General features: G+C 50.4%; 1 protein-coding gene across 1 annotated transcript in view; it reads right to left on the bottom strand.

Annotated features, from left to right (window-relative positions):
* Positions 1-16978, bottom strand: part of CADM1 (cell adhesion molecule 1) — a 233240-nt gene extending 216262 nt beyond the window's left edge. Inside the window, exon 1 of the mRNA XM_039350478.1 lies at positions 16759-16978. Within this exon, the coding sequence (XP_039206412.1) occupies positions 16759-16939 (181 nt within the window). The 5' untranslated portion in view covers positions 16940-16978. The remainder of the gene's footprint in view (positions 1-16758) is intronic.
* Positions 16979-20236: the final 3258 nt, after the last annotated feature.

Genomic DNA, 20236 nt, shown 5'->3' with positions numbered 1-20236 from the left:
CAATCACCTCCTTCTGAAGAGACAGAGACCCCAATTCATGCCACATCAATGCAGATCCACCGAGAAGGGCAACTGCACAAGGGTCCCCACCCAAAGTCTGCAGACTCTGGAAGGCCAGGCTGGTGGGGGCGGGGGTTTGCTAAAGATGCCACCCTCCACTGGACTGTGCAGCCAAAGAACACGAAGGTGCCACTGGAGGCCAGGGCAACCCTAGGATGCCAGGACTCAGGGGAGATGGGAGAGAGAGAGAAGGAAAAGAAGGAGGCAGAAAAAATAGAAGCCTCAGTAATGGGACTATTACAACAGGGAAAGACCCCCGGTCATCCTTCAGAAATCCTGGGCTCCAAGCCACAGTCAGTATCCCTAATGGTTGCAGAGCAGGGTAACTGTAGTCACAGTTATGGAATATTCAACATGACAAGAGGTTTAGATGCAAAAATGAGATTCCACTACAGCGAACCTCGCAATCACTTTACATAAAATCCCTCAATAAAACTATTCCTTTTGTGGAAATACTGGCCAATGATCAGATACAGCCACAAGCCTCTTTACCTGTTACCTGATAACACAAATCCAGCAGGGTGGCCCAAGGAGACGCCTATTTGACGGCACCCATGTCAAGGCTCCCACATGGCCGTCCTCTCATGCCATCGCATAAGCAGACTTAAATGGACTCCACTTTCGTTTGCCCCAGAAGGACGCAGAGGGGGGGGGGGCAATGTCCATTATGCAAGGGTGCAGTCACTCTCTCCTGGGATGATTTCAAAGTGGAATCCTCGGTTCGGCAACAAACCTTTCTTTTTATTAGGCTCAAAGCATATTTCTCTGTTGTAATAAATGAGCTGCTGGTGAGGATTTGTCATTTCTGCCCCCAATATTGGGGTTTCTTTCAACTATCAACTTTGTCTGGTTGCCCAGAGTCATGACGATTTAACTTACTGTGCTCCTGCTTTGCTTCTGTGGTGTTCAAATGAGTTTTTAATGCAATAGTAACATACAATTTGATTGTGTTAGAAGACGACCAGCAAATGTTCCTGCTATATAAGACGGGTTGATGGTTAGGCGCTCTGAAAAAATAGATTAAATATTCCAAACCTGCACGGCATCTTCACCCGTCTATTGGCACAAGAGCAGGGACTGAGCTAACAAAAAAGAAATCCTCATTCCTGCTTTAATTTCAGGAAAAACAGCTCCTGTGGGGACTCACATTGTCCTGTGGGGAGCCAAATTTTGAAATCGCACTAACAATTCCACACAAAGGCCTTGAGAGGCTCACCCAATCATGTAAAACCAATGCTACAAAGGTCCCATGAATCCAGACTGGTCTAGCTTAGGGATTATTCAGTGAAAGCCCTTGTAGATCCTGGCAGATCTTGGGTGATCTCCAAAGAAGCTAAACGTTGTTTAGCCTGATTCTTCCTTGGACAGGAGACTACCGAGAAACCCAAGCGCTATCCTGAAATGTCTTTCTTCCCCCTCCAAAACCTCCTAAGAGGCAACGCAAGAAAACAACACCAACATGGGCATGCAACCACCAGGAGCCCAGCTCAGTTGGAGAAAGTCTGCAGCTCAGTTGCAGATGTCCAATGCCGACAACCACCCTGCCTTGTGTACTGTCATCACCTGTGACAAATAATCCCCAAATTCCACATTTATTACATCTGCAGAGGAGCAGCTATGTCATGTCTGAAACAAGGTCGAACGTTGGAGAAATGCTTTGGCAAATGGAGCCTGGCCAAGCAGTCCAAGTTGCTGGGAGAGTCTAACCTGTTCCGTGCAGCCATTCGTGATATTACTTTTTCTTTCCAAGAGCCCCAAACCATAAATTATTTTAATTCTTTATAAGCAGACCTGAGCCACCTTATATCTCTGAGGCAAATTCAGGTGAAGGCATCACTAATCCCCGAAATGGCATTTATTGCAAGGATTTTGCCCCTAAGCTCCAAGTACTTTGATAACAGCAGAAACAAGGACTACAGAAGAGAAGCTTCTCCCACCATTTTTAATGCAAAGGCCAAAAATGAGGACTCGGTTTCAGCCCCATCACCATCTGTTCCTCCCACTTAAACCGAGGTAGGTTCCCTTCCTGTTCTTGGAGATGTTAATCATGGAAATCCTCACCACACGAGGTTTCAGATGCAACATGGAAAGGCATCCTTGGCATTCAGCCATTTTTACGCCCTTCACCACTCAGGCAAACCTGTTGGGATGCCTTGCTGGAATTATTCCGCCTGCTGCACTTGTGGCTGTCCAGCCCTTGCAAGGTTAAAACCAGGAGGCAGGGTGTGAAACACAGCCCTGATATTCTGGGGACTGATAGGAAGCAATTCTGGGGGGGGGGGGTTATGAACTCAGCCCAATTTCTGTGGGCCAGACTGGCGGACCTTCTTTCAGCCTGCCATCAACAAGCAATGGCAGCTCTTCAAAGCTGTTTCGGGCCCAAGAATCACGTGGAGCAGGGAAGTCGGGAGGAGAACCAAGAGAGGGAAAAGCAGCCACTAGACTTCAATTGCTGAATGTCCTTTACCTGAGAGTAGAGACACAGGATAGATCCTGGGGTTTGTGCCACAATGAAATGAATTAAGGACCCACGAGGTGAGGAGCACCGTATTCCTGCATTGGGCACCCAAAGACCTGGTCTCTTGTGCAAGGTCCTTAGGATGCCAGAATAAAGGCAGCGGATCACCCACGAAGGGTCTCCCAAAGGGACTGGAGAGGCTTAGAGCATAAGAAATCGGTGTCAGTCAGGTGCACAAGGGCTCTTTTTGGTCAAAAGGCCCTTCCACGGGAGGCCCCTGGCACCAACTCAGATCCAAGTCTTCTTTCTTCTCTCCTAGTGCTGCACCTGAGCAGGGCAGATCTTTTCTTCTACAATGTTAAAGAACTGCAGAACCTGCCAGCGGCTCATGTTCTGTAGGAAATGTCTCCTCATCTCATCTCCTGGCTCTGCCTGTCACTCCCCTGAATGGTCTAACACAGCGGTCCAGAGGGAGTTGTGTTGCCAGGACAGGCGGCTGTTCTGGGTTGAAAAGGAAAGGTGGCCCCTGGCAAACTCCAGGGCCCCTGAGCTGGGTGGCAATGACCCAACCCAAGGAAGCCCCACCCACCCCCTCCGGATCATCTTCTAGCCCCAGGGATAAGATTTGCCACCATCCATCTGCTGTTCCCTGCAGGTGAGGGGGAGACATTCTGGATGGGTCTTCTGCATTGAAACACAGTCCCACTTTCTTTCCCTCAATGGGGAGAAACACTAGGAGGAAACAGACCTTCGCTATGGAGCCAAGTATCACAAATCAATTTAATTCCAGAATCCTGCTGACTAGTAGATAACTGAAGGACTATGCCTGGTTCCCTTGGATAGCCTGCTTCAAAAGCAGGGCAGCAAGAAGAAAAGCAGGCCAGCTGCAGCTAAACTGGTCCCAATGTTCTACTTCCCTTCAGAAGATCCAGCCTTTAGATGGTCATCCTGCCCCATCTGAGCATGAATGTCATTTAAGCTCCCTCTCCCCCAGGCAAACTGGGCACAAAGCCGGGATGGCCCCACTGAACATCAGCAGCTTTCAGAAGCCTGGAAAAGTTTCCTGCTTGGCTTTTTCACTATGAACTATGTTCCTGCAGCATTCTGTATATTAGCATTAAACAGCTGTACAAAATATTTTTCCTTTCCCCCAAGCCTGGCCAATCAAAACAATTATTTTTTCTTACTTAAAACACAGGGCGAGGAACATGGGCTTAAATGCTGAGTTTCCAATAAAAGCTGGCATCCAACCCTTCCCCCAAAGCTGCCTGTATTTTAACCGGAAAACAGCATGTCCACTTTACTTATTTCCATCTCAGTAACCAAAAAGAATCAGCCGCTCCAAGGGAACAAGGAACAGAGTTCTGAGTTTGAAAAAGAAGCACTTTGAAGACAAAAGCCTGCTTGCCACCATTAAGGCCATTATTTTGCAAAATGCTGCATTTTGGGTGGGCCTGTATTTCGTAGGTTTACCTTCCTGCATTTTCACAGAAAAGCAACTGGCACCGAAGGCTGGAAGAGGAAAAGCTGAAAAGAACGAGAACAGATCAAATAATAGTGTGGGGGGGGGGAACCCACAAAGGATTTAACTACACCCACACTCCAGAGGTAGGCAGCATGTGCATAAACAGGGCAGCAATTTTATTCCCACCCCAGCGTGGGACATGTTGTCATGACTAAGACTAAGCTCCACTTTTCTCCATTCCACAGAGCTTCCAAGGCCCTTAACCTTCACCAAAATTGATTGCCTTTAATACGGAAGGCAGTTTCTACACTCTGAACTTGACTTTGTAGCTCTCAACTTTCTCTCTTCAGCCTAGGAGAGACAAAGCAGAAGGAAAAGCTGCCTAGAGAGACAGTGGGAGGCATTTCCGCAGAATGGTGGACTCTGCTATGGAGCAGCCATCCCTTCTAACCAACTTGATTCGCTCTCTTCTTGTCAATTTATCGCCAATAAACTCGGCAAAGAAAGGCTTGCTCCAAGCAGTGCCTCATGACAAGCATTCCATAGGCCTCTGTGATTCATCGTGCTCCTTTGGCACAAATTCAATGGGAATATTGACCTAGAAACAGCGCGGTACATCTCTTGGTGTTTCAGCAAAGCTGCAGAAAAATCCGGTCTTCTAAAAAAAAAAAAAAAAATGGTCTGGGTGAGCTCTGCAACGCTGAGCGAAATACAGATGTGGAGCCCAAGATGGCTAACTATTCAGCTGCAAGGGAGGCAGCTAAGAAAAAACCTCAGCTGACAGTCAGTTTGCTCCAGGGGAGATGGGAAGGTCAAGTAAGCAGAAGACATTCAAGAATGGAGAAGCTGCAAGTCAAGAGCTTCCCTACCTCGGCCATAGCTAGCAGTTGTTCAGCTATTTTCCCAAATTATGTTATGAGGCTGAGATCCAAGAAATTCAATTTTAGAAGAAAGAGTGCCATAAACACATACAAACAAACAAGACCAAGACCAACCACGGGCCGTGTCTGGTGGCCTGCTCCCTTGGAGTTCATCTGGAAACAAGGCCGTCCATGCTGCCAAGGGATCTTGAGAGGAAACACAGCATCATTGTGCAGCCTGAGACAAGGCAGGAAGGCTCTGCAAACTGCTTTAATCCCTTCACTGGGCCAGCTCTTTGAAGATGCAGTCATCTTTCATTTGTACAAACCGAAATATAAAATTCCTTCCCCTCAACTTTCAACACCAGAGCCCAATGATGGGCAAACAGGAGTTCAGCTGGCATGAGATGGCAGGAGTCCAGACACAGAAGCATGGATGCAAGAATGAGAAAATTGTTCTTAAAACCCCATAAAACCCATCTAGTTCACCAAAGCTCACAAACCGAGATAATACCGGAATCTGAAAATGTTACAAAAGAGACACGGGAGTCAACAGCAGGCCGTAATGGTGTCAAAATGATAATGTGTACACCACAAAGGCGGCACACAATTGTTGCAGTTATGTTTTTAAGTAGAAAAGCCCTTCATTTCCCATAAAGCCTCTCCAGACAGGCACCAACGTGCCCCCACAAAGTCGGCCACGTTCCTGGTTTCGTTCTGACTTCTTCTACGGCACGAGTCCAGCGCCTGGGACCTTTCACCATGACAGCCGAGGGTCACACCAGGACACACCCTCAGCTTACACGCACAACTGGACCAGAGCTTCCAACGAAAAGGGATGCAGTCACTGAGTTGCAGTCGATTTTATGACCATTTTTGCCATGGTCATTAAGCAAATCACGGTGTTAAGCAAACCCAGCTTCCACCATTGACACCCCCTGGAAAGGCCTGGAAGGGCAACCCTCACAGACGGAGGTCAGTGGCCAAATGCCCCAGTTCTGATGACTTGGCTGCAGGGATGCTGGAAGAGTTGCAGGCCAAGGGCAGGTCCTACGCCACCTTCTCCAGTGCCATCATAACTTCGAACAGTTGTCAAATGAATGTGTCACAAGTGGAGGCCTACCTGCAATACTTTAAGAAGCTGGAAAGATTGACCAGCGTGTTACAGCAACTAACAGCATCCCGGAGATTCCATAAATTGCAAAGCCCTCAAATGAGATTTTTATCTAAGTGGGTACATCTGTAACCTTTTCACCTTAGAGGTATATATATAAAAAATAGCACCCGTTTGAGGACAATTTATTTTCCACTCATTTTTTCAGACAAAGTCCTATAACTGCTAACAGAAAGCAACTTCAGAGATTAATAGAGTAAATATTTTAAAGTGTCCACACATGGCAAGGGAAATAGCAAGCTCATTTACAAGACAGAATTGCAAAAACAAGCAGTTTCTCATGCTTAATCCGATAACTCTGATGTATCTTCTGAGATGGTCGACACCAGCACATATTTCTGTTTCTGAACAAGGAGAAACAGCTGCTTTCAAGCCTTAAGGACTGTAAATTTCTTCCAAGCTTCTACATACAGGGGCCATGAACCCTGGGAAGAAATCTCTGCATGATAATAACCACCACCGCTTTTGTGGGTTTCGCCCAGCATCTCCTGGATATCCATTGAAACATGATGCTTTCAAGCAATAGCTCCAAATTCAATATTTAAGACTAGAATTCTGTGGCCCACATCCCAATATTTTTTTTGAAAAAATCCAAACCCCTGGGAGAGCACTCCCACTTCAGAAGAAGAGCCATGTGGGGAAACCATGGGGATTTTCATGGAATCTCAACACCTCTTGACCTTCCATCAAGTCTATTTACTGGAGAAAATTCAGATTGGGATTGGAGTTGGATTTTTTTTAAATGGAAATAAATTACATTCAGGGGAGAAAAAAGAAACAGTGAAAAAATATTTCCTTAATTCCTTAAATTTCCCTTAATTCCAACATTCCGTGGTTTGTTGGAGTCCTCCGAGGGGAAGACAAGACGGCTCCACCAGTGAGAGGGTCATTTGGAAGGTGCAGATTCTGAGTGAGTTAAATCACTTCCACTTGGGTATAGCAGCTCCTGGCCAGAGCCGCCTGGCCAATGGATGCGCTGGGATTTTCAAGTCCTGATATAATCCATCACCTCCTACAGAAGCAAGCAGGACTCCAAGTAAGGGACAGGATGAAAAAGAATACAGAGGCCCAAATTGTGTGCCAATCAATGTTGTCAGGGACACTAAGCATGAGAACTTTGACACAAAAGATGACAGGAACATGTAAACTTTGATCCGCCGTTTCAACCCAACCCGGGCTGTTTAAGGGCTGGGCACCCTCCTTGGTTGGGCATCTCAAAATGTTCCAAGTTTGGAGAAATGACTTCTAGATGCTGCCAGACCCACCCCAGGATGGTTTTTTCACTCCTGGATTAATTTTGGACATCCTTACAACCAAAGATTAACAAGAAGGTTTCAACCTCCACAAGGATATTGCTAGCATAAGACAAAACATCTTTCCATTCTGTTGAAGAGCATCTTTACTCAGAACCCTTCAATCCCGCATATTTTTAAATACAACTTTGGAAACTACACCAACATCCAGCTGGCCAGTATACATTTCCTGCCGGTGTATTCCATCTTTAATTTGCATTCCAAATTCCAAAAGGGTACAATTAGGCATTGTAATAAAGGAAAGAAAAGCCCCTAGGAGACCAAAAAAAAAAAAATCATCACTCTTTGTAGGACTGCATGCTACACTTCCAACTACAATTCTGTCATTTCCAAGCAAAAAGCACAGCCAGAAAGTCTTAAAACATTCCATTTTGGAACAGCTAGACAACAATTTAGTCCAGCAGAAAATGAAACTAGGGAGGTGGGGTTGGAATAACATGATCTTAAAATATCACTCATCATAGTTTATATGGCTACTATTTCTAAGCTCTTCCTGTAAAAAGAGCAAGAGGTTTTCCAAGTTTTAAGTGAAAATAGCAACGTAAATTGTTTAGATTCTTGACCACAAAGAACATTTCCTCTCATATGAAAGTTGAACCAAAAGTGAGGCATTTAAGGAACTTGCAGTACAGACTCATCGCATTACTCCCCTTTTGGCACAGAGAACAAGTAAGAAATATTAAAGCAAAGAAATCAAAGCCTTGAGGTGAGATAAAGGAAAGGAGACAAAGCAAAACAAGGTCCACCATCAGCATTTTTGCTGGTCAAGGACCAGAATAAAAATGACTGACTGACTACCAAGAATATTCACCACCCCTCCCTCTCCATACCTTTTCTTTCCTTGCAAAACATTCTTGCTTCTGCCAGTGGTGAATTCTTCACCTTTCTTCTTTTGAGAATCTCATCAACTCCATCCAACCCACCTTCTTAACCTTCTTCGTCCTCGACTTTGCTGTTTCTTCGTCTATTTGTTTTGCATTGGACCCTCATTCATTTTCTTCAGATGTCCAAGCTGCTGCCTCAAGTAAACACTTGCTAATATACTAATGTATGTTGGCTTGCTTGGAAATCACAACGAGCTATTGTCCTTCATTACAGTAATGTATGAATTAGCCAGGTTCAATTTTTTATTTAAAAGACAGTGCTGAGATTGACATAAAGGCCTTCTGGGTGAGGCTCTCACAATGGCCTTACCTTGCTTCATTCATGAAATGAGGAAGCATCCTAGATGTTCCCCCCCCCCCCTCAGAAGCATCAGTGTTGGCCTACAAACTGTCAGGATGCCTAGAAACCATCCATCTGGAAGCACCCTCATGGGAGGAAATAATTACAAAGCTGGTTGGTTCTGAACTAACACTGGGGGACAAAAAAAAGGTTCACAGGCAATAATGAAGGGGGAAGTTATCTCTCAAGCCCAGGTCCCATCCTACTGTGGGATTCATCTCAGACACTAAATCGAGGATTTTCAAACTTCCGCTATTAAAAACAGTCTCTTATAAACTCTAAAAGAAATCCTCTCTCATATGAAGGCTTAAGAAGTTATTAATTTTGACACGCCCTTTGATATTGTTTCATCACCCAGTGCAGGCACTGGAATGAGACCAAATGTTTCTGGAGAAGACCAGCCCAGGGGCAGAATCTCATGGAGAGGCAGCATCTCCAGGCTCACACAAATCTCTCCTCGAGCACCAGAAGTTCTGCCAGGGCAAAAGAGTCCCCATCAGCACCTCCCAGCACCATCACTGACCTTCTGTCCTGTTAGGAGAAAACTAAACCAACCCCTGCATGAAGAAGGGAGTGCATCTGATGCCCGGTTCGAAGCCAAGGCTATAATTAAGACAATCACCAAAGCAGCTCGGAAATTCTGGAAGAGCAAAGTGCTTGTCCGCAGGTAGAGGCATGACCGACTCACTGCGGTAATTTCTAACTTAAAAACAAGATCTATCAGAATGTTTTTGTTTAAGGCGCTCTACAGTCGGGATGGCAGGTAATTACCACAATGTGACCTGGAGGAGGAGAATCTATCTTTTTCCATTTTCACTAATGGCCTTCACAAAGCAAATTGAGACGGCTACTCAAAAGGGGAATTGCTCCAAGGGAGCTCTGCTTGCCAAACCCTCCTTCTCCTTTGAAGACAACGTTCCACCTTGCACCAGCTCCTCAGCCACATGCCTGACCAAAGCCCAGATATGTGCTGAGGGAGGGTGTGGGGCATAGCACCAATGCCTCCAAATACACAAGAGCAGGACAAGCAACGCCAACACTTCCTCCAGGTGGGTCAGAATTTCAACTCACAAGCAACATGTCTGGTCATAAATCTTAGTGAAGCTAGATGTCCATGCAGGTTCTCAGTCGTGGTTGTCCCACATGTGTTTTCTTCAAAAGGCAAGTGGACTTTGTTTTTCCTCAAAGACGTTTTGCTTCTCATCCAAGAAGTTTTTCAGAACTGAAGATGCTTCTTGGATGAGAAGTGAAACGATAATGAAACCAACAGGCTCTGAGATGGTCCTCACTGAGAGACAGAGTCAGACACAGGGCAAGGCAGGACCTTGAACCAACACAGTGCTGGGCTAGCTGATGAGTTCCAACATGACATCCAGAGAAATGAGTCTCTCTCTGCCAACCAGCCAACCACTGCTGCCTTCTCTGTTTGATCTGGAGAAAAGTAAAGCTCCACATTCTAATCACGTCCAAGGGAATCAATCTTAATGAGTTCAGTAGAACTTCCAAACAGGCACGGACGCTATTGCAATTTTTATTTTTAGTTCCCATCATAAGATTTCAAGGCGAGCATTAATATTCACACCAAATTCAACAACCATAAATAATGCACATAATAATGCTAGAATAAATATTGGAATAACCACCCCATGTCAGTTTAACCTTAATTATCCCAATTTGTGCACTAATTTCTATGGTCTTTCTGATAGGAGCTGTCCTTCAATCAGGCCTGGCTGATTTTCTGCCTGGCAAAGATTCTCAAGCTTCTTAAAAAGCTTGAAATGCTTCTCCAAACTGGGAGGAAAAAAAACTAAAATTAAATCGATCCAGCATGAAACCACGTCAGCTTCCTTAATGTTTTGTGTCTCCTGGAAGAAGAGCTCTCTAAAATCAAGGAAGGAAAAGGCTCCTATTACGGTGGCACCACAAGCTGCAGTTTAGAAGCCACCAGAATCAGCACCCATCTGCTGGGTGTGGCATCTTCACAGAACACAAATGACAATCCAGGGACCATCCGGGTTCATTGCAAACCCAGCAACCTTTTGAGCAACAGCACAGATAGTCCCAAACCTTTGGAAAATTGTTCTCCATATTAAAAACCAAGACTCTGTGTTCAGAGCAAAACCAGACAATGTTGTGCAGGGAGCCAAGATGTGTGACTTCTTCCCTGCCACATCAGGCCTTCAACTCGTCCAGCCTGGCTGTCAGTCTTTTTCTACTTCATTATTTCCACTAGCCAAGAGCTACCTCCTTCCGAACACGCCATTAGAGAGTGTGCTGACACATAACAAATCCTGTCTTATTGCTTGTAGAATTAGTTCAGTATCAAAGATAGAAAATATTGTTTCAGTATGAATGCTGTCAAATGCCATGATCTGAGCCCTTTCTTCCACTAGGGAGACAGGTTTCCATTGGTGTCATGGAAGACAATAAACCCCACGGGATACCAGGAAGCAGCAGAGGACCGGTTGATGAACTGTCGGTTCTCACCAAGCCGTGCAAGCTTATTTTAAAAAAATATTTTTTAATTTAGAAAGTGATCAAGGAGCAAGCATATTTTAAAGCCAAGCACCTCCCTCAAAGCAATCTCTGTATTTCCAGAATTGTTTTTGAGCCACAGACAGAAACTAAAATAGCAGGTGTTATTGTATTCGTTTACTGGTATATGGATATTTTGCAAACAGCCACACCCACCATGCCAAAAGCATGCCCCCAAGGGACCCTCCGCCTCTCCAAAGGCTCCTGTCTGGTCCAAGAAAGGCAGGAGACACCACCCCACACACACACCTATTATGAAGCACAACTAGAGGAAAAGTGCAAAGGTATGCTGCAATGGTGCGCACTATACCAACAAAAACAAAGCCCTGTACTGCTGTGTCATTTTACTTATTGCTTGGAAAAAGCAGGAAGAGACAGCAATTGCCTCGTTTTGTGCTCTGGGCAGGCAATAATCAGGCCAGCTTTTCCCTCTTAATATGCAAGGTGTGCGAGTCGGATCCTGGCAACTGACTTCTACAGAAGAAATGGTCTCTCAGCTTAATCAATCACACACACACACACACACACACACACAAAAGGGAGTAGGAAAACTTTCCCATCAGTAACAGGTACGGGCCCGATCCATCACGCGACCTGCTCCTTCTGTGAATGACTGGGGGAGGGGGGATTAGAAATGAGGAGGAGCACCCAAGAGTTGGTAATGAAGATGCTACTCCAGAAGGAGGGGATTAAAAACTCCAGAACAAGAGAGATGAGAGAGATATTGAGGAGCACACAAAAGCAAGCTTGACTTCAGGAGGAAGCATAATCCAGCCCAGTTAAGCAGTGTATACAAATTCTATTCTGACAGAATGTAAATGTTTCCATGTAGAAAGGCAGCAGCCAATGGTGCATTTAGCAGAACAGCCTCAAAAAGGGAAGGCCCCCTTTTCAAATGAGGACTTCATGCAGAGGGAAGAAGCACCACATCCAACTCACCAAGACCTGGCTAACTCGTGAGGGTTACCTACCCTGACCAGCTCTATCCTCAAAAGAAGCCATCCAGTTCCTCCAGTTCTCCAGACAGGCTGGCCAAAGGGCCTCCAGACCAGCTTTCCACGCAGGCTCAGAGCCCCCAGGATGTCCAGGGGCTGCTTCATGGCTGGGAGGAGCCCATCTAGACAGACACCTCAAAAGTGAAGCCCTCACCACATCCTCTTCTGAGAAGATCTGTTCAAACAGCTTAGATACTCCACATATTTATGCCTCCAACCATCGTCCCACATGCATCAATGCAACCATGTCGACTCACAAAGCCTTTAAAGTATCATTCACATCCCAGACACTGAAGGGTGGAAAAAGGCCTCTGGAAATGGATGCTGCTGGTGCTCCAACCTATTTTGTGCAAAATCAAGATGTAGTCGAAGAAAAGTAAAGGCATTTTAGAGAGGTAAAATTATTGTGTTTCTACAGTCAAGTCAGCCCAAAGCCCATCAACAAATGCACACTACATGCATAACCCTGAGGAAATTACTAGGTAAGTCATTTCTGTTGCACACAAACAGAATGGTAATAGCATTTAAATAGGCCCTCTTTGATGTGGAATGAAACAGCACGCCTGATCCAAAGCAAAATACATTTTATTAACTCTGACCAGGCACACGCACCAGGTTAGAAGCTGACACTTCTCACGCGCAGCACTATCATTTCGTAGCAGGGCAGAGACCGTGTCTATTGTCTGCTGCCCTGGCAGAACATATTATTAAACCAGCTCTGCCCAAGGGGCAAAGGGCAAGGCACAATCACTACCCAAGGAAAGCAAAGAGACAAGGAAGCAGATGCCAACGTCAAGCGGCAAGGCCAGGAAGCAACGCGGCCAAGGCTGCCGATGCCTTGCAATGCCTCCTCCACCTCCCCTTCATCCATCATTTCAAGGGGTTTGGACATCCAAATCCCTCCTGAAAGCAAGCAAGCATTCGTTCTGTTTATTTCCTAGATTCCTCTCCATTTGACGCCCACAACAAAGTCAGTGCTTAGGCTGGGCAGAGAGACTGACCCAGAGGCTCTGGGCCTCCATGCACGAGGCTGGATCAGGACCCCTGTCTCCTAGCCTTCGTTTGACACGTTCCGCACCAACTCACTGGCTCTTCTGCAACTGGACCGCTATTGCAAATACCGAGTCACACATTTTTTAAATTCCAACTTCCAGGATGAAAACAGCAAAACTGCACTCTAAACAAGGATGCAACCAACAGTGATTCTGGGTGGGAAGCAAGAAGGAAAGACCTCTGAGCACAATAAAACCAACTCAATTCGTCTCATCATATCTGTGCAAAATATCAGAATGTGCTCATCCCTGATCTGTTAATTTGGAGAAACGTCATGATTATACACAATGTTGCCCTTCCAGCTTTAAATTACAGGTGCCGTGACAGCTGTCCTCAACAGGTTTGCCTCCAGATGTGGATTCTGGGCACTGAACCACAAAAAAATGGGCAGGGGAGGGAGATAGCAAGTTGGGGAAAGCTGCCTAAGCAATTTGTTCCCTCTGAATGATAAAGCTCTCAACACAAGTACGAGACAAACCACAGAGAAGCTTAATGATTATGCTGTTGTCCCAACTGTTTGAATGCATTTCCCATATTTATTTCTGTTTATATTATTTAAAGCATCAGGCAATCTTCTTTACCGTGTTCTCTCCTGGTGAGACAGGATCCTTAACCAGCATGGCCACGTAGACAGGAATTCCAATCGCAGTGCTTCTGCAGGGCCGCCCTGGGACAATCATGGGGAGCTGCTCTGGGCACGAACACCCCAAGGTCCAATCACACTCTATTTGCACCACAGCCTTGTGATGTTGTTATTTTGAGGAGGAGGTTGCTGTACAGTGTCCACTCTCTCTGTTCACAACCTATTCCAACTCAAGGCCAGATTTCAATAACACTTGGAATCTTGCCCTTTTTTCAACTTCCGAGGATCACTGTGAAGCTTAATTAACTGTGAAGCAGAGTGATCTTCAGATGAAAGGTGCCATAGGAATGCATATATTAAAGCATCAGCTTTTTTAAAACCAAGTTTTAATATTATCTAGTTCCATTACAATTATCCAAGCTAGAATTGAGTTTCTGCTACAATTACTACATGCTCAATAACACACTCCTGATTACCGTGTCGTATCCAGAACATACTGTGGGAGATAGTTTCAAGAATTCAACATTTTCAGAGACAGCTTCCAAGACCCACATTAACCCACGTGAATGCAGGCCCACTGGCTTAAGAAGCCCACAAGACTATGGGAGAAACAATCCTACGGGCCAAACATTATATATACCCGAGAACATCAAGTACCCCAAATGTCTATTAACACAGGAGCCATTTTCTTCAAAGGCCTGTCCTTCTACTCACAAATGATACAGAGGACCCTGCCAAGTGCAGAATTTTGCAACATCCCTGGTGGAACATGGCCCAAACATTTGAGGCCTCTTGCAGACCAGGAATGAAAAAACAAGAATATCTCAAATTCTTACTAATGATTTAAGCAGTATTACCAGCATCAACCACCAGGTGCACACAGTTTTGGTAAGGAAAAACAAAGATAAATACAGTGTATCAGTCAAGAAAACAGAAATAAATATGACAAAGGTATACAAGGGTTAGCAGATAGGGGACAATAGAAAGTATCTTAGCCCTGGGAAAGGTGGGAGCGTGAGAAACACTGCCTGGATCCTGCATGGTATAATGGGGGCAAAGGGCACCCCCAGCCAACTTTTAAGATTCTATTATTCAACCCCACAAGAATGAAGTGGGATCATCCTTAGAGGCTCCGTTTCCTGACTCAGTCTTCCTTAAAGAGTGAGAGTATCTGTGAAATAAGAATTACTTTGGATTTGACAAATATTTCTTTGCCAATTTGAGGCTTACAAGCTCAAAAAATATGAAGCTTCCATGCTTAGTTGTCTCTCCCTGTCAAACATTCCAGTTGATAAATGCCCAGGGTAAGAATCAGCCTCATCTTCGCTCTGGACCCATTAAATCCTTTTTATTCTGCTGAAGATTCCTTAGATGGATACCAAGGTTCGGGCCCTTCTAGGCTGAGACAGGCAGCCAAACTCCCAACTGCTGTTTCTCCTCTTGCCTTCAAAGAGGGATGGTGCTATCTGAGCTCAACCCTGGAAGTTGCCTTGACCAGATTTCACGAAAGAGGATGGCTGAGTTACACTATTCAACGAAGAGACTTCTCTTTAATCCGATGAGATTTCAGTACCGGCAGGGTGAAATACCAGATATTCATGCCCACATGAGAGAATCGGCAGTCATTCCCCCCCCCCCAAAGAAAGCCTCTGTCCAGTGCCTTAATGCTCCAGGCCAAAAAAGACTCGAACAGATCTAAAACCTCGTCCCCAGCGCAAAAGCCCCCTCCCCCGTTCCCGGATAGCAGGGTCCCTCAGCAGAACCGGTCCTGCGCCGTTGGGAAGTTTGGGGGATCCCCCGGAAAGGGTGACGACGGTAACAGAACTGGCCCAGCCGCCTTTGAGTCGAGGCACGCCGGGGCTCTGGCGTTGCGGGCAGCCCCCCTCCCTCCCTACACTATGACCCCCCCCGTCCCCCACCCAAAGCCCCGGGGGAGCCACCCTCTGGCGGAGGGTCAGCCTCGGGATCGGGGCCGCGGCAGCGCCGGCCTGGAAGACGGGATCTCCCCGGAGAAGGTGGCGCAGCCCGCGACGCTTCCCGCCCTTTCCGAGGGGCCCTTCGGCAGAACTTGACCGAGGAGGGGCAACCGGCCTCCCGCCGCCGCCGCCCCCCCCCCGCCGGCCCCATGAATGCCGTCCTTTGTTCCCGCTGAGCTGCCCGGCTCGCCTTCCCCGCCGGGCTCCGCGCAAAGGGCCGCTCAACGGCGCGGCGGCTCGTCCGCGACAAACCGGCCCGGGCCAAAGCGGGCAAGGAGCTCCGGGAAGCCTGAGGGCTCCGGCAGACCTCGCGACCGCTCCCCGCCAGCGCTCACCCCAAGGCGGCCTTGGAAGGGAGGCAGCCGGGGCGACCTCCGCGCCGCCCCCTCTTCCCCGAGGGGCTGGGGGGCTCAGCCGCCCCGCAGGACTCCGCCAGCCGCTGCGCTACCCGCGCATCGGCCCCGGGACTGGAGGGGCGCGGGCGGCTCCTCCGCCGACCCCGCTTTGCCTCCCCGAAGCCCAGCGGCGGCGGCGACGGCCCCGGGGAAGCGGGCCGAAGTTCCCGCCGCAGCGCTGAAGCGCGGCTGGGGGAACGAAGGCGGCGGCGGCGGCACCGCAGGGCAAGTCGCCGCCCCGAAATCTCCCGCCGGAGGCTACAGGGGAAAGCCGAGCGCCCGCCGCGCCTCCGGGGCAACTGCGACAGCCCTGCCCGCCGCCCGGGCTGCTCTGCGGGGCCGGAGCATCGCCCTGCCCGGAGCTGCATCGCGCGGGCGGCGGCGGCGGCGGCGGCGCTTCTCCTTCGGGACCCGCGGCGGCCCCCACCGGTTGCTGCAGGCGGCGCGCCGCAGCGGCGACGGCGGCGGCCCCGGGAGACCCGCGGAAGCCCGGCCGGCCCGAGGCAGCGCTGGGAGGGCGGGGGAGCGCCGCTCGCCCGGAGCTCCTGCGGGGGGACGGACGCGCCCAGGCGGTAGCGGCGGTGCCCTGCTCGGCGCGGCGGGCCTTACGGGCGCGGCGCTCGGCGGCGACCGCGTGGCCCATCCTCCGCGGCGGCGGCGCTCCTACCTGTGGGCAGCAGCGAAGCGGCGGCGGCGGCGGCCAGCAGGAGCACCACGAGCGCGGGCGGCGGCGGGGCGGGCCGGGGCTGCTGCTGCTGCGGGGGCTGCTGCGGGGGCTGCCGCCGCGGAGGCTGCTGGTGCTGCGGCCGCCGCCTCTGCGGCGCGCTCGTCCGGCTGCGGCTCGCCATCCTCGGGCACCTGCTCGGCTCTGGCAGCGCCGCCCGAACCCGCCGCGCCAGCGAGCCGGCGCCTCACGAGACGCGCGACGTCACGGGGCGGGGCGGCGCCCTCCGCCAGCCAGCGCGGCCCGCGCTCGCCCCGCCCACGTCCGCCAGCCAATAGCCGCGCGGGGCGGGGCGCGACCGCCCGGCCCGCCCCGCCCCGTACGCAAATGAGCGCCCTCTCGGCGCTCGGGCCGGCCGCGGCCGCAGCGGACGAACCCGCAGCCCCATCAGTCCCTGCCCGGCTGGGGATGATGGGAGCGGGCGAGGAGCTCCGAAAGGCGGGGGCAGTGTTCGGATTCCCCACGGCCCGATCTAGCTCTGCTCTCCGGCGCCCGCGGGCGCAGCGCCCGAGAAATGCCCCGCCGAGGCGCGCGGGCCGGGAGGGCGAGGCCGGGGAGGGGCCGCCCGGTCGGCAGGCGCAGGCGGCGTTTGGACCTCGGCCAGGATCGGAGTCAACGCGGGGCACCGAAGGGCGACCCCGAGGCCGCCGGCCGCGGAGAAGGCGCTTCGGGCCCCGCCCCCCCCCGGCTCCGAGTTACGGCCCAGCAGCCGCCCCCGCTCTCCGAACACCCCGGCCCCCTCCCTGCCAGCCCTGCGTGCGCCGCCCGTTCCGCGGAGTCCGGCGGGCCCTCGCTCGCTCTCGCTCCTAGAAGAGACCCGAGGGTCTCCCGGTGCCCCCGCAGCTGCGCGACCCGTCCGTCCAGCGCCAGGCTCGGAGGAACCGCAGCCCCGGAGAGGCTGCGACTCCACCTGGCAGCTGCCGGAGACTTTGCAAGGGCGGAAATGGCACCTGATCCGCCAGGAAGCCCCATTCCACGCCGGACCCATCTGAACGGAGCCAGCCTTTTCTCCCCAGCCGGAGGGGCTGCTCTTGGCCCCGTGGCCTGAACGGCTCCGGGGAGAATCGTTCCCTTCTCTGCAGGATGCAGGGCAGCCCACCTCGCCCGCCGGCTGGGAGGGCCGCCGAGGCGCCCGATTCCTCTGCTCCTGGGAGGCGCCACCCTCTTCAGGGTCTTTGCAGCAGAGAAGCATCTCTGTCCCAAACCTGACAGGGTGCAGGGAAAGGCTCTCCTGCTTCGAAGCAGCCAGGTCGAGGCCCGGAGGAGCCACGAAAGCTGCTCCATCCCTTCTGGGCAGCAGAGGGCTTGGTGTGGGAGGGGTCCCCGCTTTGGCCACGCTGGGAACGCAGCAAAGCAGCTGCAATAGGATGGATGCTCTGCCTGTGTGGCAGCTTCTCCTGGGGCCTCCAGTCAGCTGGTGGAAGATGCTGGTGGTGGAGGTAAAGGAGGGCGCTGCTTGCTTGGGGCACATCCTGAGAAGTGGCGGCTCCTCACCTGGCAGGCCCAGCTGATTATGTGCGAGCCCTTCCTCTCTCGAGAGACAGGGGCTTCCTCTCCAGTCTGAGCCACCTCGGCTGGCACATCCCACCCCGGGAGAATCTCTGGCCAACAGCAGCTTCTTTCTTTCTGGATTTCGAGAGCATCGGGGCATCCTGGCCAGAGGAGCCAGCGAGTGGCCCTGAATGGTTCTCACATTTTGAGGCTCCGCGTAGAGCCAAAGGGGAGCACGCTGGGCAGTGTCCTAAAGAGGCCCAACACCTCTGAAGTGTCATTTGGAACAAGCTTCTTGCTTGTCTCCAAACCGCCTCCTTCCCCCACCAGGAAGCACCGGAAGCATGGTGTGACTTGACCACCAGCTTCGCATCCTCTGCAGAGGGGTGCTGGCCTTTGGGGCTGCCAGGAGATGAGCCCAGAGCGCTCCGTTGGTGCCATGGGGCTGAGTTCCCTTGTCAGTGCTGTGGCAAAGGGCAACCAGGACTCCCCCTCGCGTCCCTTCCTGCTTCATTTCCTCTCTTTCCTCCTTTATGCCAAGCTGAGGCCAGGAGTTTTGCTTGGCCCAGTTCTTCCCTTTGGCAAAAGCCCCAGAGCAGTGTCCCTTCGCCAGATCACCCATCTCGTGATTAAAGGAGCTCTCGCTCTCTCTGCCACGGGGGATGCTGAAGATTCTCCTGGCCTGTCTAAGGGGGCTATTTGGGGTGGGGGATACTGTCAGGGAGGGCAAGCCTGTGGGGAAAGGCTGAAGGTAAAACTGCGTGTGGCAAAGATGTGTTGATTTTGAAACGAGGCCAGCAACATTCTCCCTGAGCCCTTTTCCTGAGTCTGAGACATGTCCCATCTCACCTGCATTGCAGCAGAGCAAAGATGGAGTCTGCCTCCTGCTAAAACAAGAGACCGTTCTTTGGTCAAATTCCTCCTTCCAGATCTGAGCGCTGACTCCGTCTGCAGGGAAGGAAGGCAGGTTTGACTTTCACCCACAGTTTTGATAAACTAGCCTCAAACAAAGAGCCCTCTGCAAGATCAAAGCTGCTGGAGCCGTTTACAAGTCAGCAACTAAGCCAAGCGTATCCCCCAAGAGAAGCACCTGGGCTCCCTGCAGGAGCCAGAAAACAAGCAAAGGTTTCAAGATTTCTTGTCTGAACTCATTTGGCTTTGGGAAAGGAGGTCCAGCACACTCACTATCTAATATCTCTTCCTCTCTCCCTCTCTCTCCTTTAATTACTTCCTTCATTCCTCTCCGTGATGACCTGCATGTTCTGCTCAAGCATCAAATTGAAGGACAACTTGCATTAAGGATAAAGGCGTACAATAATTTTAAGTATTCAGAGGACGGAGAACAATCAGATGTAAGGTAATCCAATTTGCATAATAAATATCAATATTTCAGCCATTAAAGTGATCCCCGACGACTATCCATCGCTAAGTGACCAAGAGATTACAGATGGCAGATTTCAAGTGCTGGAAGTCTGAGAAAGTCCCCTTGGGGTCTCCCTGCACCAGGCAGACCCTGCTCCAGAAAAGAGGAAGGGCAAAGAGTTTGGGAAGCGCCAACAATGGCAATTCTGGTAACGGGGTGGGGCTCCTCCACACAGTTTGGGGGGGAAGCTTCACCTGGAATGAGTTTGTCGGTGGAGTTCACTGCCCCCTGACTGAACCGAGGCCTGACTGATGGGGATGGAAAGCAGCTAAGTTGTGTGTTGCTGCCTGCAATGGGAACAAACTGCTTTACTCATGGGGATAGCAGAGCTCCAGCTAAGGCACTCCTGTGCTCACACACCAGTTGTGGTGTGTGATGTTGGGCTTGTACCGCAGCCTTGTGGCCTTCCTTTGGAACCAGCCTTGTGACGAGGGCCGTCAGCAGCTCCTCAGCACCCAGGCACCGCAGAGGGTCAAGCAGTGGCAGGACATGGAAAGTCCCCGGATC

The sequence above is a fragment of the Crotalus tigris genome, unplaced genomic scaffold (genome assembly GCF_016545835.1).
Source record: "Crotalus tigris isolate CLP2741 ecotype Arizona unplaced genomic scaffold, ASM1654583v1 scf7180000018340.3345759, whole genome shotgun sequence".
In the NCBI taxonomy this organism is placed as follows: Eukaryota; Metazoa; Chordata; class Lepidosauria; order Squamata; family Viperidae; genus Crotalus; species Crotalus tigris.
The sequence above is the reverse complement of the archived record's forward strand: the minus strand, read 5'-3'. Positions and strand labels throughout refer to the sequence as shown.